We start from the raw sequence: 27,458 nt of genomic DNA, 5'->3' as shown, positions 1-27,458 counted from the left end.
CCTTGCTCCATTTCCTACGCTCCAACGCCCGACTCCAGCACCACGAGCACATAGAGGCCGCGGCGCTTCCCAAAGGCCAGCCTCGGAGAGAGGGCTGGAAGCGGAAGAAGTCATGGAATATGATCCCGCTTCCCCAACCGCAGAAGCTAATCCAGAAAGTCCCCAGTCGGGAAACGAAATGGATCTGTCGTGAAAGGACCCAAACGACAGATCCGCCCTAAGCCCGTCCCTGCACGGAACCGGCCGCCTGGGTCCATCTTATTCATGCCAGTGACTCTAATCAACCCAGAGAGGAAGATGCATATTCGGGTGCAAGCTCTTATTGACTCGGGCTGCTCAAGAGACATCATTGCCCCTGCTCTAGTCAATGGACTAGTCCTACCAACTCGGGATCTACAAAATCCAGTAATCTTTGAGCAAATGGATGGTACCAACATGAATCCTGTAACAACTGAAACCATCCCAGTGATCACAGGCATGGGACAACATTGGGAAAAGAGGTCCTTTGTCATCAGCTCGACTGCCAAGTACCCGTTAATTCTAGGCAGCAAATGGCTATGTGATCACAATCCCTACATAGACTGGGCACAAGGATGTATTACCTTCAGTCATACCAACTGCAAAAATCACCGTTGGAATCAAAACTGGGGCGAAGATCCAACTCATAAAGAAAAGGCCCTCCTCACCCAAGAAGAAGTCAACCAAATACCCGAACCGTACTGGCCTTTTCTAAATGCTTTCTCTGAAGAGGAAGCAGATACTCTACCCCCGCACCGACGAACGGACTGTGCGGTAGAAATTTTACCCGGAGCCTCACTGCCCAAAGGACGACTTTATCCCATGAGTCTCCATGAACGCGAAGAGCTCCGGAAATTCATCGACACCAACCTCCAACGAGGGTTCATCCGCCCAGCCGCTAGCCCCCACGCCGCCCCAGTCCTCTTCGTGAAAAAAAAGGATGGGGGACTTCGACTGTGCACAGATTTCCGAGGCTTGAATGCAGTGTCCACCAACAACGCCTATCCTATACCGCTCATCCGAGACCTTCTCAACGTCGTGGCCCAAGGTAAGATCTTTACGAAATTAGATCTAAAAGATGCTTACTTCCACGTTCGTATCAAGGCAGGGGATGAGTGGAAAACCGCTTTCAATACGCCCCTCGGACAATATGAATACTTAGTTATGCCTTTTGGTTTGACGGGAGCCCCGTCCGTATTCATGTCCATGATAAACGAAGTTCTACACGAATTTCTGTACAAAGGGGTGGTAGTGTACCTTGATGATGTGTTAATTTACTCGGACACCGAGGAAGAACATATTCAAACGGTACAAAAAGTTTTAGCCACCCTGATGAAGAATAAACTGCCCATCAAACTGTCCAAATGTGAATTCCATAAAACCGAACTCACTTACCTCGGCTACTGTATCTCCCAAGAAGGTCTGAAAATGGATCCAGCCAAAATACAGGCGATCCAGGATTGGCAGAAACCCACCACCCGTAAAGAACTACAATCCTTCCTGGGGTTTGCCAACTTCTATAGAGACTTCATAGCAAATTTCGCCCAAATCACGCTCCCTTTAACAGACTTGCTGAAAACCAAAGATAAAGGGGACCAAGCTAAAAAACCCTCTACCAAACTGCAATGGACCCCCGATTGCCAAACGGCCTTCGATTGTCTAAAAAAGCAATTTGTAACAGAACCCATCCTCTCCCACCCCAACGAACACTCCCCTTTCATAGTACAGGTTGACGCCAGCGATGCGGCGATAGGGGGGGTTTTACTGCAGAAGGGGGAGGATGGTAGGCTGCGGCCGTGTGCTTTCTTGTCTAGAAAATTTTCGGAGGCGGAAAGAAATTGGAATGTGTGGGAGAAGGAGGCCTTTGCAGTAAAAGCGGCCCTTACTAACTGGAGACATTGGCTGGAGGGGGCGCGATACCCTTTCGCGGTCTGGACGGATCATAAAAATCTGGAGGCCCTCCGAAGCCCCCGCAGACTGAATGCCAAGCAATTGCGATGGGCGGAATTCTTTTCCAAATTCAACTTCACTCTAAATTATCTCCCGGGCAAAACTAACTTTTTGGCAGACGCCCTATCGCGCATGCCCCAACATAAGAGCAAACGGGAGGAGACTGTCGACACTGTCTTCTCGCCTACGCAACTTGGGGGCGTGGTGACTACTCGCAGCCATGCCAAGCAGCCCCTCCCGGCCAACCAAGAGTGGAAATCGAAACTCAAAACTGAGGTAGAGAAGGAGGGGGATAGGGCTCCGCGAAGCAAACTGACCCAATCCCCACAAGGGGATTGGTTAGCCGGGAGCAAGTTTTATGTCCCAGACAGCCTCCGACTGGAAGTTTTGCAGCGCTGTCATGATGCTCCCACTGCTGGACATTATGGGTATCTGAAAACTTTGCACCTCATCCAAAGACAATTCTGGTGGCCGGGCATGCGCAAAGACATTTCCCAATACGTTAGTTCCTGTCCTATTTGCCTCAGCGCCAAAACCAGAAAAGGGAAGCCTCCGGGTCTCCTGCAACCATTGGAAACGCCAAACAGACCCTGGGAAATAATATCTATGGACTTTATCACTGATCTACCTATCTCAAAAGGACATAATTGCATTTTAGTGGTGGTAGATCTGTTCTCCAAACAAGCTCATTTTATCCCCTGTACTACTATACCCTCCGCTCGAAAACTAGCAGATTTGTTTCTAAAACACATCGTAAAATTACATTCTTTTCCGTCCAAGGTGATTTCGGATCGCGGCGGACAGTTCGTTGCCAACTTCTGGCGGGAGCTTTTGAAAATGTTGAATATTGAACAAGGCCTCAGTTCAAGCCACCACCCACAAACCGACGGGCAATCCGAAAAAACAAACCAAATATTAGAACAGTTTCTTCGTTGCTACATTAATTTTCAACAAGATAATTGGGTGGACCTTCTCCCTCTGGCCGAGTTCTCATATAACAACAGTGTACACGCTTCAACGGGGGAGGCCCCCTTCAAAATTGTCTACGGAACTCACTTCAATCCCTTCCCGTTGGATGCCCCCCCTCTCCATTCCTCTAAATTGCCAGATGTATCTTCGTGGTGGGGGGAGGCGGCGCAGCAATGGACTCTTATTAAGAAGCACCTTGACAAAGCCAAACTGGATTACAAAAAATACGCAGACCGCCATCGTGCGGCCGAATGGGAATTACAACCCGGTGATCATGTGTATATTTCCACAAAAAATCTAAAACTTGCTCAGACCAGCCGCAAACTCGCTCTGAAATTTCTAGGACCTTTTCCTGTGCGCAAGATAATAAATAAAGTGACTGTTGCTGTAACTTTGCCCAAGAACCTGCGCCATGTGCATGACACGTTCCATGTCAGTCTTCTAAAGAAAGCTCCCACCGACAACAAATGGCACGTCAAAGCTCCACCCATTCCAACTTTAATTGACGACCAAATACACTATGAGGTACAGCAAATCTTGGACTCTAAACTCAAACGAAATCAGCTTTTTTACCTCATTAGATGGAAGGACTTTGATTCTGGTTACGATGAATGGGTGCACTCTGCACATGTTCATGCTCCTAGACTAACCAAAGCTTTTCATACTCGCTACCCATATAAGCCAGGGGGGGATCTGTTTTAAGGGGGGCAGAATGTCAGGTCCAGTGTATATCTAAACTGTACTGACTCCATTTTCTAATGCTTCTAGTGTTTGAGTGTTCTCTTCCCAGGTGCACCAGTTCCCATGCAGCATTCCCACCGGAGGAGACTGTTTTGTCTAACACCGTTCCACCAAGCATTGGCCTTGACGGAGAGCAGCTTCCCAGGACTGAGAGATGTTGTTTTGAGAACTGTGGGGGGAGGCTGATCCAGATGGGTATTGTTACTCTGTATCTTATGCTTGCTCTTCATTGGTAACAATGATCATGTACCATCCTGATTCTCCTATTCAGGACAGTGGACTATAATGGACCTTTTCTGCAGTAAAGTTTCCTTTTCCAAACAATGGACTTGTGTTTGCTTCTAAAGGGAACCCTGTAGTGAGTGCCTTATTTAGCCACAGTCTGACACAGACTTCCTCGGGGGACATTGGCACGATCCACTACTTCAATTATTACAAATACAAAACATCCTGTAGCAATAAATAAATAAAAAAACCACATCCATGTCTCATCCATTCTTTATGTACAAAAGTTTACATTCCACATTCACAAAGTGTATACTGCCCAGACAACGGCGCTCATTCCTTCACTAACACGCGCCTCTAATTAGCACCTCACACACTCTTAAACATTCCTTACTTCCTCAGCACAATATAATTAAAGGGACCTCATAGCTAAAAATGTGGCAACAGACTGACGGCATTAAGAAAGCCAATCCATTAAGAAAAGATTCAAAAGACCACGTCACTGGTGATGCAGGAGAAAATTGATGTGCGGTTAGAGAATCCAATCTCAAACCATTACAAAAAACAATTCAGAATTAATTCAGTATTCAGGCCACATGTGAATCCATTCAGCCTCTTTACATAGTAATAATTTCTGCATATGCTGTGGTGTTCCTTTCTTAATTACATCTAGAACCGTAACACCCATCTCATTCTCCTTATGTTGATGTTCAATATAATGCTCTGTGAGGGGAGCTTCCGGCACTCTGTTCCTTATCCAGAATACGTACACGTAGAGATCTGATGGGACCCCCTGCATATAACTTCTGGCAGGGACCGGAGATCAAATATATCGCCCCAGATGTCTGACACATAGCAAAATGTGTGAAACTGTTTGGTGAACTGATGGGCCGCCAAGATCAATGGAAATATACTACAGTGGCCACACTTATAATATCCCCTAGGGAGAACCCTGGATTCCACATTCATATTCGTATCAGAATGGACGAAAAGATCTTTAACGCTATTGGTCCTTCTATATTCTATAGTGGGTAGAACCTCGCAACCCTTAATATCTGTGAGAAGGGGCCACTAACGAAAAACAATCTTCTTGACAGAACTAGACAATGGGGTGTAATCCATTGCCCACCTAAGCCAGTCATTTCTGGATGCAAAGAAATCTTCCCTAGAAACTTTGGGAGGATGTACAACACCGGGATGCTAGGCGTCTCATTAACAAGCACTGGGTATATTGTTTCATCAATGTCCCTCATCGCCACTGCTTCATCAAGCACTATTTTAATAAGATGTTCAATATGCGGTGTGAGATCTGCTGCAGTTTTAGGTAACTAGACTGGTCATTAAGCTGCCTCTCCCCCTCTTCTATGGGTACCTGTTTATCCAGAGATGACAGGCTTAAGTGGGCAGTGGATTACACCCCATTGTAACATCTTGTGGGTTGGACCCAGTTGAACGAAGGCCTTTCCCCCAGAGGCATTAACTGGCTTCTCTAGCTGCAAGGATGCAGTCCCCAGGCCCTTGACCGAAGCTGCAAGGCTCAATTGAACAGCATCGAAACTGGGGAGGGCTTTTGCCTTGTTTCAACGTCAAGATAAACATATCACAGAAAGATTACTGTTTTGGGGAGGGGGGCGTTGTTCTCATCTATAGTATTAAACTGAAAGAAGCCTCCAAAGGGGCCAACAGGAACAGGCTGGTAGTTGGAGAAAGGAAGGGAATCGCCCCGTCCGGACCCCCAACCGCCCCATCACACCCCTCTGCTGTTTTTGCAAGGGCGGTTTACTCCCGAGAAGAAAGGAAGGCGGAGGCAGCGCGGACGGGGAGGCGGGCAGGGACCCGGCTCTTCTCCTCCGAAGGGACCCTCCGGGGCAGTGGCCGGTGCCGAGAGCGGCGCTCAGCGGGATTCCCGCTCCGGAGGAAGCCACGAGCCAAGCGCGGCCAGACCCCTCCTCGCCCGCCCAGCCGCGGGGACCAGGAGCGCCTCCCAAAGCCCGCGGGGCGAGCGCAGCCATTCTCGGACCCCGCAGGGACAAGGGACCCTTCCGGATCAGGCCAGCGGTCCGTCCAGCTGCGCAGAAGGAAACCAGCCCAGGCTGCTTGCGGGGGGCGGGGGGACACACAGGCGCCCCGCGCAGACCTCTGGCATGGGAAGCCTCTCTTCCTCTGCTCTCCTGCCTCCCGTTCACACGTATTTTCTCCCCCCGCCCCAGATCCCTCCGTGCAACCCCGAACTCACCTTCCCTGCAGGCGCGCAGAGGCCAAAGTCTCCCCCCGGCCAAGGGAGAGGCGGCAGAGGAGAGCCCCCGCGGAACTCCATGCCACCAGGATCGCCTTCTCTCTCCGGAGGGAAAAACGCCCCTTCCCCGCCTCGAAGGCGCAGCCTCGCCTCGCTGCTGCTCGCTGAGCTTTCTGAGATGGTAGTTCTCGGGGACCACCAGCCCCCCCAAATTTCACATGGGACCATGGAAGAGGAGGGGCCTTGGTTCCTCTGTCCACCTCCACCTGCGGGAGAGGCCACCTGTGATTTCGAGAATCACAGTTCTCTTCGTCAGATGCATGGAGGGCCAACAGAAACTGGTCAAATATAGAGGAGGAGAGGGGAGGGGGGGAGGAGAGAGGAGATGCAAACAACTCCTTTGATATGGAGATGCAGGCAGCTCCTTTTGATGTGGGGATCAGTTTGCTTCTGTAAAGGTTCAAAGGAGTTTGCAGTGTTAGTCTGTAGTAGCAAAATCAAAAAGAGTCCAGCGAACTGATCCCCACATCAAAAGGAGCTGCCTGCATCTCCATATCAAAGGAGTTGTTTGCATCTCCCCTCACCTCCCCCCCCCCCTATATTTGACCAGTTTCTGTTGGCCCTCCACTCATCTGATGAAGAGAACTGTGATTCTCGAAAGCTTATGCTACAATAAAATTGGTTAGTCTTAAAGGTGCTACTGGACTCTTTTTGATTTTGCTACCACAGACTAACACGGCTAACTCCTCTGCATCTATAGCAAAGGAATGTTTTGGTTGCACCCCCCTCCCCCCCTAATTGCATCTTCTCTCTCCTCCCCTCCTCTCCCCTCCTCTTCTATATTTGACCAGTTTCTGTACCATGCATCTGACAAAGAGAACTTGATTCTCGAAAGCTTATGCTACAATAAAATTGGTTAGTCTTAAAGGTGCTACTGGACTCTTTTTGATTTTGCTACCACAGACTAACATGGCTAACTCCTCTGAAAAGAGACAGAAGGCGAAGGGCAGAAACCCCTCCAGATCTCCGGGGTCTTTTGCACTGGGCGCTCCTGCCGGGAATTGGGCTTTTCCAGCCGGGACCCCTGAAGGGGCTGCCCGACTTCTTCCCTCCAAGGGCGCAGGAGACTTCGCAAGCCGAAGCCCCGCCTTCCCTCCCCTTGTCTCAGGGGGGCTAAAGAGGGTCTTTCGTTTTCTCTGTTTGCAGGGAGAGTTTGGCTCCTGTTTGACTGCAGGGAAGGTGAATTTAAGAGCAAGACTGGAGGGAGGGAGGAGAGAGAAAAAATACGCTTGAAAAGAGTGAAAGAGAAGGGAGGGGGCTGGCTGGAGACAGCACTGGAGAAAATAGTTTTCTTCTTTTAAATCCCCCCCTTGAGTTTTGTGTAAGCACCTTGACTTTATCCTTATTAAAAATAAGAACTATTAACAAGAAGAATAACGCTCCCTTTAGTTGTTCAGTGTTAAAATCCAGCCATGTCTCCTAATATAGCAGTTTGTCCGCCGTATGATTATTGCCTTCTGCTTTAAGCATTTGCAGGGTAAATGCAAATGATATGCTGGAGCTTCCTACCCGAATTGTAGGTATTGCAAAATGCACAAAATGTAAAGAAACGGCTGAGAAGAAGGGTGTTTGTGATACTCTACACACAGCATCTCTCCATCTCTTGTCCCCACCCCATCGAGGTCTGGGCTGAATAAGTCTTAGGTTTGATGGTTGTTGCGGGTTTTCCAGGCTGTATTGCCATGGTCATGGCATTGTAGTTCCTGACATTTCGCCAGCAGCTGTGGCTGGCATCTTCAGAGGTGTAGCACCAAAATGCTACTCCACAATGCCAAGACCACAGCAATACAGCCCAGAAAACCCACAACAACCATCGTTCTCCGGCCATGAAAGCCTTCGACAATAAGTCTTAGGGTTGCTGGAAAAAATGCAACAAAAGGCATGACGACCATAACTAGGCCAACTTTGGGTGTCGAACAGGATGCAAGCTTTAGACTGGCACAGAACTCCTCTTCAATCAAAAGCCATTTATAACAGGAGGGTTGCATGCAAATGCTATCTCCGTGTCTTTCTAAAGGAAAGCATGGAAGATAATATGGGGGGGGGGCTTTTGTTTAATTTTTGTTGCTATTAGTTGGTGTGCTCCCTTTTCTTCAAAATACTAGCTTGTAGGGCTTGTGCCTTCTTCCCTAAATGCCTAGGAAGAGAAAGACACAGGGAACTTTCCTTCTTTCTGGCACACACCCATGTCCTTTGATGACAGAGGAAGAATTTGTTGTGCTGGATGCAGCCCGAAGAGCTCTCAGCTGGGAAGTTAGGAAAGGAAATGACGAGACTGCAGCCTCTGAGGGTAAGGATTGCCCCCCCCCCTTTAACCAAGAATACCAGAGAGGAGAAAGGAGGAAGGCTCTTCCTTCTGTGATTTTTGTCTGCCCAAGGAAAGACGGCAACTCCCCCATCTCCAGATGTTTCAGAGGCTGACAAGAAATGCACTCAATACATGCTGCAGGAGGAAACCCATCACTGGAGAAGGCTCAGATCACAGGGGACGAATCATGTCCTAAAGGAATATTATCAGATCCCGGCAGCTGCCCTCTTATCCTGCAGCCTTTCAGTTCTGGCATGGAGCGGCTCTCCCACAGTCCTGTGCTTCTGTGACTGAGACTGAGGGGCTAAAAACAGAATTTGCAATGGGGATCCCACCAGGGCAGGAGGATGAGCCCTTTTGTCAGTGGCTGAGCACCTTGTTTTGCTCACTGACGCACCCCTCCGATACATGACGGGCCCTTGAAGGAACAGGAAAGGCCTGGCCTCACTGCAGAGCTTGCCGGGCAGATCTCAAGAGAACGCTTCCTTCCCGGCTGAGGAAGGTGACGGTGAGCGTCCTCTTCGCTCCTGATGGGGAACCGGAGGAGGCAGAGCCAGGAAGAGCCCCTCTTTTCTGCCCTGAAGTGGAGGTGTTGCCCTGAGGGTTGCCAACCTCCAGGCGGGGCCTGAAACTCTTCCAGAATAAGAACGTCAGACGACGACTTCGGAGGCCCAGGTCTGATTCCCCACTTTGACTCTCCCAGAATTGCTCCTGGTCTCCAAAGTACAGAGACCAATTACCTTGGAGAAAAGGGCAGCTTCAGAGAGCAGACTGCCTGGCCTCACATCCCTGCGCAGCTCCTCTCTCTCTCGATCCCGGGTTGTCCCAGGGAACCGGCAAAGCCAAACTCTGCTGGGCCGGATTATCCAGCTGCACCAGGGAGCTAGCGGTGGCAAGAGGGCAGGCGTGGAACTTGCCCCATGCTGCTGCGGCAGGAGAGTGGCACGAGGCTGGTGTGGTGGGGGAGGAGAAAGCAGGCAGGGTGGGTGCCCGTCTCATTCTGCCCTTCTCCCTGCCCGATTTTTCAGACATTTCCAATGAAAAATTGGCAAGTCCTCTGGGCTCCCTACTACCCTAAAGACATCCGCAACTCAGAAGGAGGCCGCTTCTAGCCCATGCCTTTATCTCCCTCCCCCCCATCTCAAATGAAGCCTGGCCCAACCGAAGCAGCTTCTACAACACATGTATCCCCACCATTGGCTTGATGCTTTCCTGATGAGGGCTGCCCCCCTGTGCAGGTGATAAAATGCGGGACCACTACTGATGGTCAGGAAAAATATACTTGCACATTGATTTGATTTTTCTTTCAAGGCATTTGAGAGAGAAGACAGCAGTAGCAGTAACATCGAAAGGGTTCTATGGGCTGGACGATGGAGGAAGGAACCGCTTGTGCTTTTAATAATATAGACTTTTATTAGGTTATTTTTAAGAAAAAAGGAAAACTTTTTAGTATCAGGTGCATGTACAAGATAGTCATTGTATAATCAATATTTCAAAAAATTTGCAATACAGACATCAATTCATAGAAAAAGAAACTGAATAACCAAGCAGGCCCCCTTTCCCCCCCTTTGTACAATACGCAGTCCATTTAGATCTCTCCAGGCGCTTTTTAATTTCCTTGCTTTTTTACCCACCTATTCAGTTTCCTTTCTCATTTCTTACAGTTATTTATATTTTAAAGCGAGCATCTTCTTAAGGCACAGTTCAGTCCTTTAATTCTTAAGCCTAGGGTACTAAGCCTTTAATCATTCTAGAGACAGAACAGAGAAGAAGAAAAAGAACAGAAAAAAGAAGCGGACAGCCACATCTTTATATTCTGTTGTTAGTCCCATTATTTGTATATATCATTAACTAAATATTTTCTTAAAGGAGAGAAGTATAAAAAGAGATTTTTGTAACAGCCTACCCTCGATCTTTCATATATCAGAAACCAAGCCATCTAAATTTAGTACGAAAAGGAAAAAAAAATGTACAGGTAGACTTAGCTGAACCAATAATTTAAGTTTTAGAATTTAAGAAATTTATGAAGTTCCCTCTACCTCCTGAGTGTTTCCCCTGTTAAACCTAGAGGCTATCTCAACAACTTTCTTATACTTTTATTTAAAAGAATAAAAAGAAATCCAGTAGAGAACGTAAGAAGTAAGAGGGACAATAGAAGACTCCAAAGACCTGTTTACCGGGTCATACTTTTTTAAGTTTCATTTTTCTTCCTCTTCTCTCTCTCTCTAGAATAGTATTGTATAGAATAGAAGACTCTAAGGACTCATTTGCCACACTCTCTCTAATCCAATAACAACACATAAACAGTGTCTAACATGTTAAAAAAACCATATAGGATTGTATTAGGTTTATGTTAAACTTCATAAAGCAAAAGGGGGCGTATGAGACCTAGTTTCTTTCCCGATTCTCTTGAGTTTTTATATCAAAACAATTTAAATAGAATTCAGAACATGGACATTTAAAAATCTCCATGTATTCCATATACCATCCTTATTTGTCAAAGCCCCAGGATCATAATTTAAGTTTCATCTTCTTTCTCCCTCTAGAATAGTATTGTAGCTCTTTCTTTCTGATGATCAGCCACAGGCAACTCTTTTTGTCTTCTAGCCATTCCTGCGAGGTGTCGGTGAATACGTTGTAATATCTCCGTTTGTCTTTCTTGATTGAAGTGCGTTGTATGCTTTTTACTTCGTACAGAGGCAATGCACTAGATCTCTTCCTCACAGCTTCCTTTCCATGCTCCTCCCCCTTTTTCTCCGCTTTTCGTACTTTCACAGAAAAGGACTGGTTTTCTCCTACATTTTGTTAGGAGTATTTTTCACCATTCCACTCCAATTTTCTTTCAAATAAATCCGTCCCATCAAAGTTTTCTTCTAACTTGGCGTCTAACACGGTGCCCTTGTCTGTTTTCAATCCAAGTGTTTCATCTGCTTTTCTTAATACATCATTCATTAGCTTAGAGATTTGTTGCAGCTTTAAAAGTCTCTCTTCAGAAAACGCCATTTTGTCCACTTACTTACAAATGTTCAATCAAAGATCTCTTAAAACTGGTGAAAAGCTCCTCTGCTCTTGCTGTTTGTAATTCTGAAATGTTTTGCTCCCCAGCAATATGTCCCAGGAAACCCTTGCAATCACTCTTAAGTGTCAGTCTCCTAGTTCAGAATCATGAGGCAGCCGCCTCTCCAGGGGATAATAAAAAACCCCAGCTGGATAGCCCTCGTAAAGCCATAAACCATTCTCTTACTTGGAGAGATGTCAGGTAGAATCACCCTTTTCGGTCTTTCAGTTGTCTTTGCTATCTTGTCAGGAATCTTTGCTTTGTTTTCGCTTGTTTCAGAATCTCGGGGTTCGTAGCTTATGAGCCATAAGGCTTCTTCCTTGGTCCTTGCCTTTGAACCGGTGTGGGGGCTCCACAGGGGGTTGCCAGTCCCCTTGAGCTCCTCCACCTTGCTCTGGTCTGCCCCCCTCCCTGTGGGGGGGAGTCTTGGGGGCCTGAATCCTCGAGTCCCAAGGAATCAGGACGATCACGGCACTGAGCTCATAACTCAGCTGCCGTGATGCCGCCACGCCATTCCAGAAGCCCCGGAACAGCTTGTGCTTCAACAAGGCATCGTTCTGCACCATGCACTTTAGCAGGCTTGACCACAGGTGTGTTTGAATCCATAATGGTTCAGGTTCTGAGACAGGAAGAGCAACAGAGAGCTGGGCTGGATGCAGTGGTGGGAATGTGCAGCCAGGTGAGCAGGGAGGCAGGATCCTGGTTCTGTTCACTTGCGTGGATAGAGACAATGCTGGGAGACATGTCCAGCATGGGCTGTGGGGCTTCCAGCTTTTCCTGTCTAGGTTGGTGTCGAGAATCCAGCTTCCAGCCTTTGACAGGATACCGCTTGCTCCCTACCTTTCAACCCATGACCTAATGACAGTGATCTATGCAACATTCACCTTCAGGTTATACTGTAACTTGCTCTATGCTGGGATTCCCTTGGGTCTGACCCGGAAATTACAGCAGGTCCAGAACAGTGCTTCATGTGTCCTCACAGGTACACTGTACAGGGCTCATATTGCTCCTATTTTGCAGCAGCTACACTAGCTCCCCAGATCAGATTCAAGGTTTTGGTTTTGACCTATAAAGCTATTAATGGACGGCGTCCAGTATATCTGTGGGACTGCTTCTTGCCGTATGTACCCCGGAGAGCACTTAGATCCGCAGATGTACTTCTACTGCTGGTCTCTGGCCCCAGGGAGGCTTGACTGGCTTTGACCAGGGCCTTTTTGTTCCTGGCCCTATTTTGATGGAGCGCTCTATCTGTTGATACTCGGGCCCACCATGATCTTTTATCTTTTGGCGGGCCTTTAAGATGGAGATGTTCCACCAGGCATACGGTTGAAGCCAGCCTGGTATCCATCTGATAAGCCTTCCTACCGGTTTCTTGTTGGGGGTGTGGATTTGCATAGTTACCTCACACAGTGTTATGAGAAGATCTGACCAGAACAGCTGAAAAACCCATCCTCTGCATGGTTTTTTGGCAGGGACAAACAGTACGAGCTGCAGTTTTTGTGGTACTGTAGTCAGATGGGGTTTTATTGCTGGGAACGTATTTTTATTTACTGTTTTATCCTTGTTGTGACCCACCCAGGGCAATGTTGTGGGGAAAGTGAGCTAAAAGTCAAATAATTAATGAATTATTCTGATTGCTCTCTCTTTCTCTTAGCCTACACTTCCTAACAGGGCTACTGTTCTGAGAGAAATTCTCCTTCTACATACATGGTGAGTAATGCTCATGTTACATTCAATGCATGTACAACTAAACACATGATTGAACCGGCACAAATACTGGTCCTCAGTTTCATTTGTAAAGTTAACTCACAATGGCACTTTCTAACAAACCAGTATACACATTTATTTATTATTTGTGTTTTACATACTCCTCCTTTCTAACTGACAAGGTGGATTACAGAGTCAAAATCCTTACCATCAACAGCAGGGACATTCAATAAACAATGTAATACGGTATACAAAAGGATATTTGCAAAGATTTGAAAACAAGGAGCTATCCAATATAGAGCTGAAATAAAGTGATAAATAGAGATGGGCACGATCCACATTATGATAAAAAAAACCTCACGATTATGGCGATTGCGTGATTGTGACTCAGCGGATCGTGATCAGCCACAGCCAACAATCCAGCAATCGGGAGGGGGCTGGATCAGGGCTGGATCATGCTCGGATCGGGAAGCCAGACACTCAGGCGCCAGTAATCTATTCTCATGGCAACAAAGCAAGGGGAATACCTGAACTGTGTTTCCCCTCCTTCTGTTGCCCAGGAAACCCGAATGGAAGCCCAGCTTTCCTTGATCAGCAAGGCTTCCTTCCAACCACGGAGCAGCAAAGCAGTCACCAGTTGGGAGAAGACAACCAGGGGAGGGAGGGGGAAGGGGGTGTTCTGTAGCCATGGGCACTCCAATCTCATCCCTGCAAACCCTGATAGGCAGCTCTGACGGCCAAACACAGCTGCCACTGGCATCACCCACCGTTCTTTTCTCACCAGTGTGCTCCTTTTTGGCCTGGCGGGTGGGCACATGGGGGGTGCCGCCAGTGAGCGGCCAGACCCCCTGCCCCCTGAGGGGAGGAGGCTCATCTCCATCTCCCTGTGCCCGCCGAGCCCGGTGTCCGCCGCCAACACCCACCTTCTCACATAGCTGGGAATAGCTGCACACCCCACTTTGGCCTCCATGATCCACAGATCGGGAACGGGAGATGATCGGTGTGGATCGTTTAATCGGGATCGTCACCGGCGCCGATCCACAATCAGCTGGATCGGCAATTTTTTTTGGATCGTGCCCATCTCTAGTGATAAAACTAGAGCAAGAAAATGAATGAACTACCTGGTTAGAAAGAGTACTGACTTCTTTAACATAGCAATTATGTGAGAGGCTATGAAAAGAGTTTCATGTGGGTAGCTGTGTTGGTCTAAAGCAGGAAAACAAATTTTAAGGGTAGGAGCACCTTAACAACCAACAAAAATTTCCAGGGAATAAGTTTTAGCGAGTCAAAGCTACCTTTGTCAGATAGAAATGAAAAGGAAGATTCATCACACCTTCTCAGAGAAGCTTTTTCCACACTCTAAGTATTTATATGGCTTCTCCTCTGTGAATCCTTTGATGCACAGTTAGGTGAACATTCTGAGAAAAGCTCTTTCCACACTCCAAGCATTTATATGACTTTTCTCCTGTGTGAATTGTTTTATGTGCAATTAGGGTGTCATTGCGAGAAAAGGCCTTTCCACACTCCAAGCATTTATACGGCTTTTCTCTTGTGTGAACTCTTTGATGTTTAGTTAGGCTACTAGCACCAGAGAAGATCTTTCCACACTCCAAGCATTTATATGGCTTCTCCTTTGTGTGAATCCTTTCATGCACAGTTAGGTGGTCATTGCGAGAAAAGGTCTTTCCACACTCCAAGCATTTATACGACTTTTCTCCTGTGTGAATCCTTTCATGCACAGTCAGGTAGCCACTGCGAGAAAAGCTCTTTCCACACTCCAAGCATTTATACGACTTTTCTCCTGTGTGAATCCTTTGATGCAGAATTAGGGTGCCATTGCGAGAAAAGCTCTTTCCACACTCCAAGCATTTATGTGATTTTTCTCCTGTGTGAATCCTTCGATGTGTAGTTAGGATGCCACTGTGAGAAAAGCTCTTTCCGCACTCCAAGCATTTATATGGCATCTCCCCTGTGTGAATCCTTTGATGTGCAGTTAGGATGCTATTGCGAGAAAAGGTCTTTCCACACTCCAAGCATTTATATGGCTTTTCCCCTGTATGACTCCTTCGATGCAAAATTAGGCTGCCATTATGAGAAAAACTCTTTCCACACTCCAAGCATTTATATGGCATTTCTCCTCTGTGAATCCTTTTATGCACAGTCAGGTAGCCACTGCGAGAAAAGCTCTTTCCACACTCTAAGCATGTATATGGCTTTTCTCCTGTGTGAATCCTTTGATGTGTAGTTAGGGTGCCACTGCAAGAGAAGCTCTTTCTACACTCCAGGCATTTATATGGCTTCTCCCCTGTATGAATCCTTTGATGTACAGTTAAGTAGTCATTGCGAGAAAATGCCTTTCCACACTCCAAGCATTTATATAGCTTTTCCCCTGTGTGAATCCTTTGATGTAGAGTTAGGCTGTCCTTGCGAGAAAAGCTCTTTTCACACTCCAAGCATTTATATGGCTTCTCCCCTGTGTGAATCCTTTGATGTACAGTTAGCTGCTCATTGCGAGAAAAGCTCTTTCCACACTCTAAGCATGTATATGGCTTTTCTCTAGTGTGAATCCTTTGATGCACAATTAGTCTGCTATTCTTAGAAAATCTCTTTCCACACTCCAAACATTTATATCTTTTTAGGCATGTTGTAACATTCTGATATTTTTTCAGACTGAATTTGCAGCTGAAGTTTTTCTCATTTATGATACCCTTCTGCCTTCTCGTTCTCATCTGCATTTCATTTTCGGTTGAGGCCTCCTGCATCTTCCTGCTCTCACAGGCAACCAATCCCTTCCTCTGCTTCTGCGCTGCTTCCATTTTCCATCTGCATTGTCTGTCTGGTGACAATTGATCTCTAGATTTTGTTTCCATATGCAGATTTTCCTTTCCTTCCACAATCACCCTTCCTGGTTCCTTCTGACTTGCCATCTCTCTTCTATCTGCAACTGAAAAAGAAAGAAAGGAGTCAATGAGGATCAAAAGGAACAAAATACCAGTTAGCAGATACAGTAGGTAGTGATGGGCATTTTCTAGAGTGACAGCCAAGGATGTGGAAAAACCTTAGCAATATCTAACCATATTCTGGATTGTCTTGGAAAGAGAGAGAGAAATAACAAGAGGTTTTTTGTTCCATTGCAGAAAGTTGCTGTTAATATGTGTTTTTTTGTATTGATTTAGGATACACACGCAGAGTGAATGGGAAAATACATGCTTTTTAAAACAAATCTTGAATTTTACTGATAAGTTTTTGTTTACATGAAAGGGAAAATAACTGTGGACAAACAATTTAGGTTTGTCTACATACCTGAAAGAAACATAAGTTTGCTGAAGAAACTTAAATACAAAGAAGAATACATTGCTGTGGGCAAGTCAAAAAATCCCAAAATAATAGTAGTAGTGCCTGTGGCTATAAGAAACAAATGTCCTCAGTTGCTGTTGCTAGGCAACCACACCGTATTGCCAGCCTTCATGCCTTGGTTTCTGTCAGACAGAACAACAATGATGGGCCACGGCTGGTTTGGTCCTTAACAGAGGACTCATTGGGGCCCGCAGCAACCACTTGGTTACTTCAGACCACATGACCTGCCTGACTCACCCAGGGATGGCAGCTTGCTACTAGTCAACCGCAGCCACACCAAAAATCCAGTGTGAAGCAGTTAGTTTCAAACTGAGCTGGAAGACCCAGTTCAAATCTCCACTCTACCGGGGAAGCTCACTGGTTCACATTCACTCAGCCCAACCTACCTCAAGGGTTGTTGTGAGGATAAAATGGAGGAGTGGAAAATTGCCTGCACCATACAATTCCCAGAAACCTGGTACCCCAGCCCTGCTTTTTGCATTGGAAGCTACAGTTGAGGGAAGAAGGCACAATTCATCAAAAAATAAAGGTAGGCATCTCAAAATGGGCCACCTGCTTCAGGGTGATGCTGGAACTTGCAGAGCCAAAAATGAAGGGAATTGGACCATTCCGGCACAGATGAGCTCTACAACAGCCCTCTGCTATTTGCAATTGAAGCAGATGTCTGCTGACAAGAAGCCAGGGAAGGGCCAGCAAAAGACAGGGAGGGTGGAAAATATCCTCTCTGTGAAAAAACACAAGGGATTTAACCTGCTCCCTGAATTGTCAGAGCCTGTGTGGGATAATGGTTAGAATGTTGGATTGGGATCAGAGAGATCATGGTTCTGCTCTCTGTCACAGAAAGTTACTAGCTGGCTTTGGGCCAGTCACATAAGGTCAGGCAGAACTACCTCACAAGGTTATTCTATGGATGAAATGGAGGGGAATAGAACAAGGTAAGCCACTTCCATAGAATCATAGAGTTGGAAGGGGCCATACAGACCATCTAGTCCAACCCCCTTCCCAGTGCAGGATCAGCCTAAAGCATCTCTGACAAATATTCATCCAGCCACTTTGTTTCCCCTTGGGCCAGGAACACATTCCCAAATCACTCACTCACTCACTCACTCACTCACTCACTCACTCACTCACTCACTCACTCACTCACTCACTCACTCACTCACTCACTCACTCACTCACTCACTCACTGTCCTCCTTTCTCATTGAGACTCAAGACGGATTTCACAGTATGAGATTAGTACAGTCAATATCAAGGACATTTCAATACAGTATCAAGGACATTTCCATAAACAATACCATAGAGTAAATAGGTACAAGTTTAAAAGACATAGTATTAGCAAGAATCCAATACAGAGTAGAAAAAATACTGAAGCAGACCAAGGCAACATAGTGCTGAGTCTAAGGTCCCTAACTCTTTAGCGAAACATCTGAGGCTCCCTCCCTACAATACAGCCCTCTCATTTGAGTAAAAAGCCTTTTTGAATAGTTTGGTTTCGCATCATTTACGAAAAGCCAGGAGAGTGGGGGCTCTTCTGACTTCCTCAGGCAGGTCATTCCACAGGATAGAGAAAGCCCATGTGCAGGCTGCTGTTGATTTTGCCCATGTGCAGCCTGGCACCTGCAGGAGACCCTGTTCAGATGAGCAAAGCTGCCGTGGAGGGACATAGGGAGGGAGGCAGTCCCATAGGTATGCTGGACCAAACCTGTGAAGAACTTTGTATGTAATAACTAATACCTTGAACTGAGCATGGTATTAGCTTAACCTACTTCACAGGGTTGTTGTAACGATAAAGTGGAGGAAAGAAGAATATAAGGCACTTTGGGTGTCCCCACAGGGAAGAAAAGGGTTATAGCATTTGATATACATCTAATAGTGCTTATAATTGTCTGAGAAAGGATGATCTCTGATGCTGCCGCTTCATCCAGTATTGCTGCAATTCTTGTTGGGAGGCAGAGCTAGAGTTGTCAACTCCAGGTCAGGAAATTCCTGGAGATTTGGGAGTACAGCCAAGGGAGGGTAGGGTTTGGAAGAGGGGAGGAACATCAGGACTTGTGGTCTGGAAAGATGGCAACCTGACGTTGTTCAGCAAGCGGAGCAATCAAGGGTTCCTGTTTTGGCAGGTCAGGTACACTGGATACCTGCTACCACTCTTCTACAGGGGGAAGAAGAGCAAGGATGCTACAAGCCCCGGAGAGTGTGCGATCTCGGCGGAGGGGGAAGCCCTGAATCAAGGATTTCTCCCAGCGCCTTGAGGTCCCCTTGGAGACGGGCGAGCTTCGATTTCTGCAGGACCCTTTTTGAGCCACAATTTGGCATAAGATCGCCAGAATCCAGGCTTCTTCATCAGAATTTGACTAACATTGACTATAAGAAACAGCACGAAAAACCCATAAAGAATAAAGTAAGGTAAAGATGGTTGTTGTGGGTTTTCCGGGCTGTATTGCCGTGGTCTTGGCATTGTAGTTCCTGACGTTTCGCCAGCAGCTGTGGCTGGCATCTTCAGAGGTGTAGCACCAAAAGAGTGCTACACCTCTGAAGTCTTTTGGTGCTACACCTCTGAAGATGCCAGCCACAGCTGCTGGCGAAACGTCAGGAACTACAATGCCAAGACCACGGCAATACAGCCCGGAAAACCCACAACAATCATCGTTCTCCGGCCGTGAAAGCCTTCGACAATACATTAAGGTAAAGATGTTTATCTATTTTCGGGACTAAAAAGCAAGAGAAATAGAATGTCAAAAAGTGAAAATAACCCACTGATGTGGTTGTAAACAAGCTGAGAAAAGAATTTGTAGGAAAAGTTGGGGAATCTAATGAAAATTGAAGTGCTAGGGGAGAAAAAAACAAGATTGTTTATACATACCTGCGGTTTCCGAGTGCCGATAACGACGCTGTGAATTGGGAGGGATTACAAAAGGAGAAGCTGAGAAACATTGCGAGACTGTGAAAACTATAGAAGACTGAGAGTGAGTGCCTAGAGAGGAATTGAAAGTTTCCGAGTGCTGACAAAATGCCGTGAATTGGGAGGGACCACGAAGGGAAAAGCTGAGAAGCTGAGAAACATCGTGAGACTGTGAAAACTATAGAAGACTGTGATTGTGTGCCTAGAGGGAAGTTGAAGGTCGAAAAGGAACAGAAAATGAGTAGTCACCATTTTTGGAAGGGAAATAAAGAAGTACAGACTTTACCATAGAGAAATTGCACCGACATTTTGGTAAGGTCAATTTTAGAACTTTGTTAAAATAAAAAATAAGAAGAGAAATTAAGAATTTAAAATCAGCGATTCGATTGATAAGCAAAAGATAAATTGAATATAAGTTAAAAGAAAGATTGAAAATTAACCTTAGCAACGGAGCTTAGAAACAGAGCTGCGACTTGGAGCGGTGCTAAAGTTAGCCCAAGGATGGCGAAAAAAGCGGATAAAGAAAAACAAGAATGGCAGGCGGCCATGGAAGTACTGGAGAAAAAAATGTTGGAAGGCACGCAAGAAATATGTCAAAAGATGGGAGAAAACCTAATTGAAAAATTGACCAAAAATATGAAAGAACTGAGGTGACAGAATTAACTAAAAACATAGAGGAAATGAAAAAGGAATTACAGGTAACAATGCAAACAGTACAAGAAGTGGAGCAAAAGACTAGCAATTTAAAAGAAGAAAATCAAAAACTTCAAAAACATGTGATGGTGATGGAATGCAAAGCTATGGAGACCCATTTGAGATTGAGGGGAGTGCCGGAGACTTTGAAGCAAAATGTGCAAGAACAGATAGTGGGTGTACTGGCAGAACTCCTAGGGAAACAGCCAGAGGATATAGAAGCAAATTTGGATTTGACATATAGAGTGAATTAGACTTACGTACAAAAGAAGAATTTACCGAGAGATATAATTATACAATTGACAACTAAGAAATTCAGAGAAGAGATTTTGAGAAAACACTATGCTGATCCACTGGAAATAGAGGGGAGCAGAATCAGAATTATGAAAGAACGACCCAGAAGAATTTTACAAGAACGAAGGAAATACAGAGAACTAACTGAAAAGTTGAGAGAGAAGAACATTGCATACAGATGGAAAATACCTGAAGGTCTGAGTCTCTTTTTTCAATCTACAAGAATTAACATCAAGACAGTAGAACAAATGACAATGTTTCTGACAGATAATCAAAAAGACTTTGCTAGACCTGCTAAAGAGTAAATTATTATGGAGTACAAATTGATTTCTTGGAATGTTAACGGACTTAATTCACCTCAGAAGCGTAAATCAGTTTTTCATTGGCTAAAGAAACAAAAATGCAATATAATTTGTTTGCAAGAAACACATATTAAAGAACAGGACAGTAAATTGCTAAAAAATGGATTGTTGTTGGGGGTTTTCCGGGCTGTAATGCCGTGGTCTTGGCATTGTAGTTCCTGACGTTTCGCCAGCAGCTGTGGCTGGCATCTTCAGAGGTGTAGCACCAAAAGACAGAGATCTCTCAGATCTCTGTCTTTTGGTGCTACACCTCTGAAGATGCCAGCCACAGCTGCTGGCGAAACGTCAGGAACTACAATGCCAAGACCACGGCAATACAGCCCGGAAAACCCCCAACAACCATCGTTCTCCGGCCGTGAAAGCCTTCGACAATACAAAAAATGGATTGTTGGGAAAAGAATTTTGGGCATCTGCATCTGCAAAACAAAAGAAAAGAGGTATTGTAAGGTATTGTAAGCAAGAATTAGATCCTAAAATGGTTTTTAGGGATAAAGAAGGAAGATATTTGGCGGTGGAAATAATGTTGAACTCCAAGAAAACTTTGGTCTTAGGGATTTATGCACCCAACAATGCTAAAGACGGTTTTTATAAAGAGATCAATCAGAATTTAGACCAAATGACCTACGATCAGATAATGTTGATGGGAGACTTTAATGGAGTTGTTAATTTACAATTAGACAAACAATCGAAAAAGATCCAAAGCAAAGAAGGGAAATTACCTAAATCCTTTTTTAAACTAATAAAGCAGGAAAATTTGGAAGATATATGAAGGAAATGGAACCCAAAAGGAAAGGATTTTACCTATTATTCTGCAAGACGTCAGTCTTTTTCAAGAATAGATATGATTTGGGCTACAAAAGACATTAGTTTATTGACCAAGAAAATTGAAGTGATGCCAAAAGTGAGTTCTGACCACAATCCAATGATGTGGAAAGCTTTGACGGGTTCTAGGAAATTCAGATGGAGATTAAATGAAGACATATTTCAGAGACAAGAGGATGTGGACTATATCCAGAAAGAAACTAAGATTTTTTCCAACATAATATTGGTAAAGAGGTGCCAATACAAATGGTTTGGGATGCTTATAAAGCAGTGATCAGGGGTAACCTGATCACATTGAATACCAAAGAAAGGAAAAATAAAGAAATGAAATTCCAAGAGATTCAGGAGAAAATAACTAAGAAAGAGCAAGAATTAAAGAAAAGACCAGGGAAGAAGAAAATATTGCAAGAAATTAAGATTTTACAAGAACAATTGAGGGCTTTTGCGAATAAGGAATTAGAATGGAATTTAAAAAGATTGCAGCAAAAATCCTTCGAAGGGGCAAATAAGCCAGGGAAATTTTTAGCCTGGCAATTAAAGAAAAAGAGGGAGAAAAAAATAATTGGCAAAATTTTGGAAGATGGGAAAGAAGTAGTGGAGCATCAAGGGATAAAAAGAGTTTTTTATAAGTATTATGCCAAATTATTCCTAAAGAAGCTAGTCAATAAAGAAGAAATAGATCGATATCTGGATAAGATGCAGTTACCTGAAATTTCAGATTCCATGAGGACAACTTTGAATTCTCCAATTACTGAAGAGGAAATTTCAAAATATATAGATGCAATGAAAATGGGTAAAGCGCCCGGTCCAGACGGAATTTCAACTAAATTTTATAAAATTTTGAAAAAAGACTTGGTGCAAGTTTTACAAATTTTGATGAATGAGATAATGAAGAAAAAGGGAGTACCAAATACATGGAACGAAGCTAACATTTCACTGATTCCAAAAGAGGCACAGGATTTAACAGATGTTAAACATTATAGGCCTATATCTTTGTTAAACAATGACTATAAGATTTTTGCAAGAGTTTTAGCGGAAAGATTGAAGATATTTTTAATGGATTTTATCGGAGAAGAACAAGCTGGGTTCTTACCTAATAGACAAATAAGGGACAATTTGAGAGTTGTTATTGACGCTATAGAATATTATGATAAACATCCTGAAAAAGAGGTAGGCTTTTTGTTTGCGGATGCAGAGAAAGCTTTTGACAATTTAAACTGGGACTTTATGTTCTTAATAATGGAAAAGATGAGTTTGGGGCAAGAATTCATAGAAGCTATAAAGGCAATTTACCAAGACCAACAAGCGACATTGTGTATAAATAACGATTTGACGGAAAAATTTGAGGTAAGAAAAGAAACACGCCAAGGATGTCCACTTTCACCTTTGTTGTTTGTTATGGTTTTGGAAATACTGTTAAGATAGATAAGAGAAGATCAAAGTATCAAAGGTATAAGACTTAAAGGATTCTCTTATAAATTTAGAGCATTTGCAGACGATGTGATGTTTATTACTGAAGACCCAGTTCAGACATTACCATTATTGCTGAACAAGATCAAGGAATTTGGAAATTTGGCAGGTTTTCATTTTAACAAAGCGAAACAGCTTGAATTAATGAATCTCACAGAGTGTGAAGTGGTCCAAAAAACAAAATACCTGGGAATAGAATTGACAATGAAAAATATAGATCTATTTAAGAATAATTATGAAAAACTGCGGATACAGTTGGAAAAAGATTTGATAAAATGGAACAAATTGAATCTGTCACTGTTGGGTCGTATATCAGCGGTGAAAATGAATGTATTGCCAAGAGTGATGTTTTTATTACAAACAATCCCAATTGTAAAAGAGAAAAAGCAATTTGATAAGTGGCAAAGGAAACTATTAAATTTTGTGTGGGCAGGGAAAAAACCAAGAGTTAAGATGAAAGTGTTGTGTGATGCAAAAGAAAGAGGTGGTTTACAATGACCAAATTTGAGATTATATCATGAAGCGATATGTTTGGCATGGTTAAGAGATTGGGTAAACTTATCTAACTGTAAGTTGTTAACTTTGGAGGGCCATAATAATCTTTTTGGGTGGCATGCATATTTATGGTATGATAAACATAAAATGGATGGTATGTTTCAGCATCATTATGTAAGGAAAACTGTTTTTTCGGTCTGGCAAAAATATAAAAAATACGTAGAAGAGAAAAGACCATTATGGATTGTCCTGGCAGAGGTGATAAAACCACACACAGAATATCACGGTGAAGACTGGATAACATATAAGGACTTATTGTTGATAGAAGGAGACATAGTTGAAATTAAGACAGAAGAAGATTTACCTTTTAAATATGGATGGTTACAATATCGACAAATCCAATATTTGAATCAGACAAAAGGAGAGTTGGTTTTAGAGCTAGGAATTTAGAACTAGAAGAACTTCTGTTAAGAGATGGAACAAAGATAATTTCTAAACTTTATAAATTGTTATTGAAATGGTATACGGAAGATGAAGTGGTTAAGATTCAAATGGTGAAATGGGCTTTGAATTTTAACAAAGAGATTACAATGGAGGCATGGGAATATTTGTGGAAAAATGCTACGAAAATATCTACATGTGTTAACCTAAAAGAAAATGGATATAAGATGATGTATAGATGGTACTTAACACCGAAAAAACTAGTAAATATGAGTAATGCTGTCAAACAAATGTTGGAAATATAAACAACATGAAGGCTCTTTCTACCATATGTGGTGGACTTGTGATAAGGCAAAACAATTTTGGTCTAAGATGTATACAGAAATGTTGAAAATTATGAAGGGTAACTTGCCAAAAAATCCTGAAATGTTTTTGTTAGGACTTAATATGGAAAATGTAAATGTAACAGATAGAACATTATTATGGTATATGATTGCAGCAGCTAGACTACTTTATGCACAATATTAGAAGCAAGAGGAGATACCAGAAGTTGAAGAATGGATACAAAAACTGTTATATATGGTGGAAATGGATAAGTTGACCAGAAAACTGAAGGGCTATCAAGGCCAGTGCAGTCTAGTGGTTGGAGTGTCTTACTAACACCTAAGGGGCTCAGCTTTGAATACCCAGGACTCGGCCATGGAATGCAAACACAGAAAGGCCAAAGAAGGAAACAGGAGGGATTTGTTAGCGTGAACCTAATTGGTTCTCTCTCCTGAACAGGGCGAGCTTCATCAACAGTTTTCTCTTTACAGCATGAATGTATCTAATGCTTTCGTTCACAGGGGATATAGATTCCCTGGGTATGGGATATCCATTTCTTCCTCTTCGGCAAATGAAAGGGTGTTCTGAAAACATAGAGGGTCATAGGAAGATGCCACCCCCTTACTTTTCTTCCCCTCTGCATGATATTAGGGAAAAGATCATTACCAAGGGAGGCCAGGGTCTGGTAATTTTCCTCCATCACCTCCCAGTAGAGTTTTCTTTGGCCCGGATCCAGCAGAGCCCATTCCTCCTCCGTGAAGAACACGGCCACCTCCTCAAAGGACACGGGGGAGCTCTGAAAGAAGAAAAGATTTCCCACCTGTTCATTTATTCCTGTCCGGGAGCACCCAAACTCTTTCGGGGATTTCTCGGATTATTCAATTTAATTGGACAATTCTGAATGGATGCTTTTAGGAGAAAATAGATCACCAATGTATTTGCTAATAGACATTTTTGATGGGTCCCTAATGTCATCACTTATCTCAGAATATTGATTTTCAACCCGTCATTGTGGGGTAAAGAAAATACACTCAAAATGAATACTGTATAGACAATTACATACGTTGTGTGGAATTCCAGTTCAAATACCTTGCAGGCATATCCGTAAAACGTAATTCTTTATTTCGGAAATGCATGTGGGGCTCTTTACTACCTTAGATTTCTCCAAAGGGGGTGCAACTTTCTTTTAACGGAGGAGGATTTACCCTCCTTCTCTTAGTGTATATCATCTCTAATTCTTGTGATTGCTCCTCCCACATGGATCATCCATCTTGGGCCCTTTGGGAGGTTTTTGCTTTGAGTCCTGGGGCTTCCAGGAGGAGTTATAGATCCTCCAAGTAGAAGATCTCCTGGAACACAGCATGGTGTTCATGACTCCTCCAGGATAACCTTTCAATTTCCATGCAGTCACATGTAGCCATGCTGAGTCTAGATGCCACAGCAGCTCTTGCTGGACAGTATCTGGGCAGGTGGGAATTTTCCAGGCGTCCTCTATTTGTAATTCCACTAATGCTGAAAACCACGGTCCGCGTGGCTTGGGGCTATGGAGCACATGCTGCTGGCCTTGATGAGGTCTGCTGATACAGACTTGAGACAGGACTGCCGGTCCCACTAGAAACATGGGCTTTGTCATTTCAAGAAGCACATCAAGAAACACAAACACAATGCATTAAGTATGAAAGTAGAAGCTACTCCAGAGTAGCTACAAATAATAGTGGAAATACTATCTGCAATCCAATGGGTACTGCAAACACTCCAAACATACTTTGTAGATGGACCAGGAGGCTGTGGGAATAATTTCCCCCACAAAACATTAGTATATCATACAGTGTAACATCTCTTATAGGAATAAGGAAAAAATGTATTACAGTAGCCTGGAGAGGAGGTTGCAGAGGCCGGCAATGGCAAACCCCCTCTGTTACTCTCTGGACATGAAGACCCCACCAGGGGTCACCATAAGTCAACTCTGACTTGAGGGCACGGTCCACCGCCAGAGAGGAATAGCAGCCATGTTACTTTAAAGGGGGAAGAACTGCACATAGTCAGTTTAAACTGCCATTCAGACTCACAGAAAATTCAGTATCTCCTAACAGCAAAGAAGGATATTCAGGAAAAATCTCTGCAAAGAGGCTTCTATGGTGCCAGTAAAGAAATTAATTGTCTTGTCTCACATACATCAACACAAAACATTACTAACAATAAAAAAAATTAAACTATCAACTCTTCTTAATAAAATCAGTGTACTGTATTGAATGGGCCTCACAGAGTGTGGATCTTTACTATCCGTAACAATCTGTTGCAGACCCCTCCCCTCACAATATAAAAATACAAACTCAGAAAATGACACAGAACTGGGCTTCTGTTCTTGGAATCCAATTAAATGGAAGAAAACACTAACACTAATTTTGCCCACAACGGACTTTGTTGCTAGTCTGTAATAAACTGATAGGAGCCTCAAAATGGGCCACCAGCTACAGGCAGCTACAGGTGTGAGATGCAATGTCAGAAAGGAAGGGAATCACCCCAGAACATGCCTCAGCTATTTTGCAATTAAATTTACTCCTGAGAAGCCTGGAAGGAGGAGGGAGCACAGAAGAGGACCCGGGGGGGGGGGGAGATCCCCTCTTCTCCAAAGCAAACCTTCAGACCAGTTGCCAATCCAGAGTACTTCTGGAAGATGGGGCCCATTAAAATCCCACTCCAGAGGGAGCAATGCTCTGCGGCCAAACCCCTCCTCGCCCGGGGCAACCACAGGGACAAAGGGAGCCTTCCAAAGCCAGCAGGGCGAGTGCAGCTTCAAGGACAAAGGACCCTCCCGGATTGGACCAGCGCTCCCTCCAGCTGCTCAGAAGAAAATCAGCCCAGGCTGCTTGCAGGGGGCGCATTGTGGGGGGGGAGCAGGCAGACATCTTGCCCAGGAAGCTGCTCCCTTTCTGTGCTCCCTCCACCCAGCCCTCCCGCCTCTTTTCCCACCCCAGATCCCTCCATGCAATCCCTAATTCACCCTCCCTGCAGGTGCACAAAG

The 27,458-nt window shown here is 44.4% G+C and overlaps 1 protein-coding gene across 1 annotated transcript in view; it reads right to left on the bottom strand.

Moving 5' to 3' along the window:
- LOC129328440 (zinc finger protein 721-like) overlaps positions 1-25,215 on the bottom strand; it is a 72,805-nt gene extending 47,590 nt beyond the window's left edge. Inside the window, exons 1-2 of the mRNA XM_054977505.1 lie at positions 25,100-25,215; positions 14,676-16,216 (exon numbers count right to left, since the gene is read on the bottom strand). Coding sequence (XP_054833480.1) covers positions 14,676-16,216; positions 25,100-25,133 — 1,575 coding nt within the window. The 5' untranslated portion in view covers positions 25,134-25,215. The remainder of the gene's footprint in view (positions 1-14,675; positions 16,217-25,099) is intronic.
- Between the last annotated feature and the right edge of the window lie 2,243 nt (positions 25,216-27,458).

This window comes from Eublepharis macularius, chromosome 4 (genome assembly GCF_028583425.1).
Source record: "Eublepharis macularius isolate TG4126 chromosome 4, MPM_Emac_v1.0, whole genome shotgun sequence".
NCBI lineage: Eukaryota > Metazoa > Chordata > Lepidosauria > Squamata > Eublepharidae > Eublepharis > Eublepharis macularius.
This window is presented reverse-complemented; position numbering and strand designations above follow the sequence as displayed.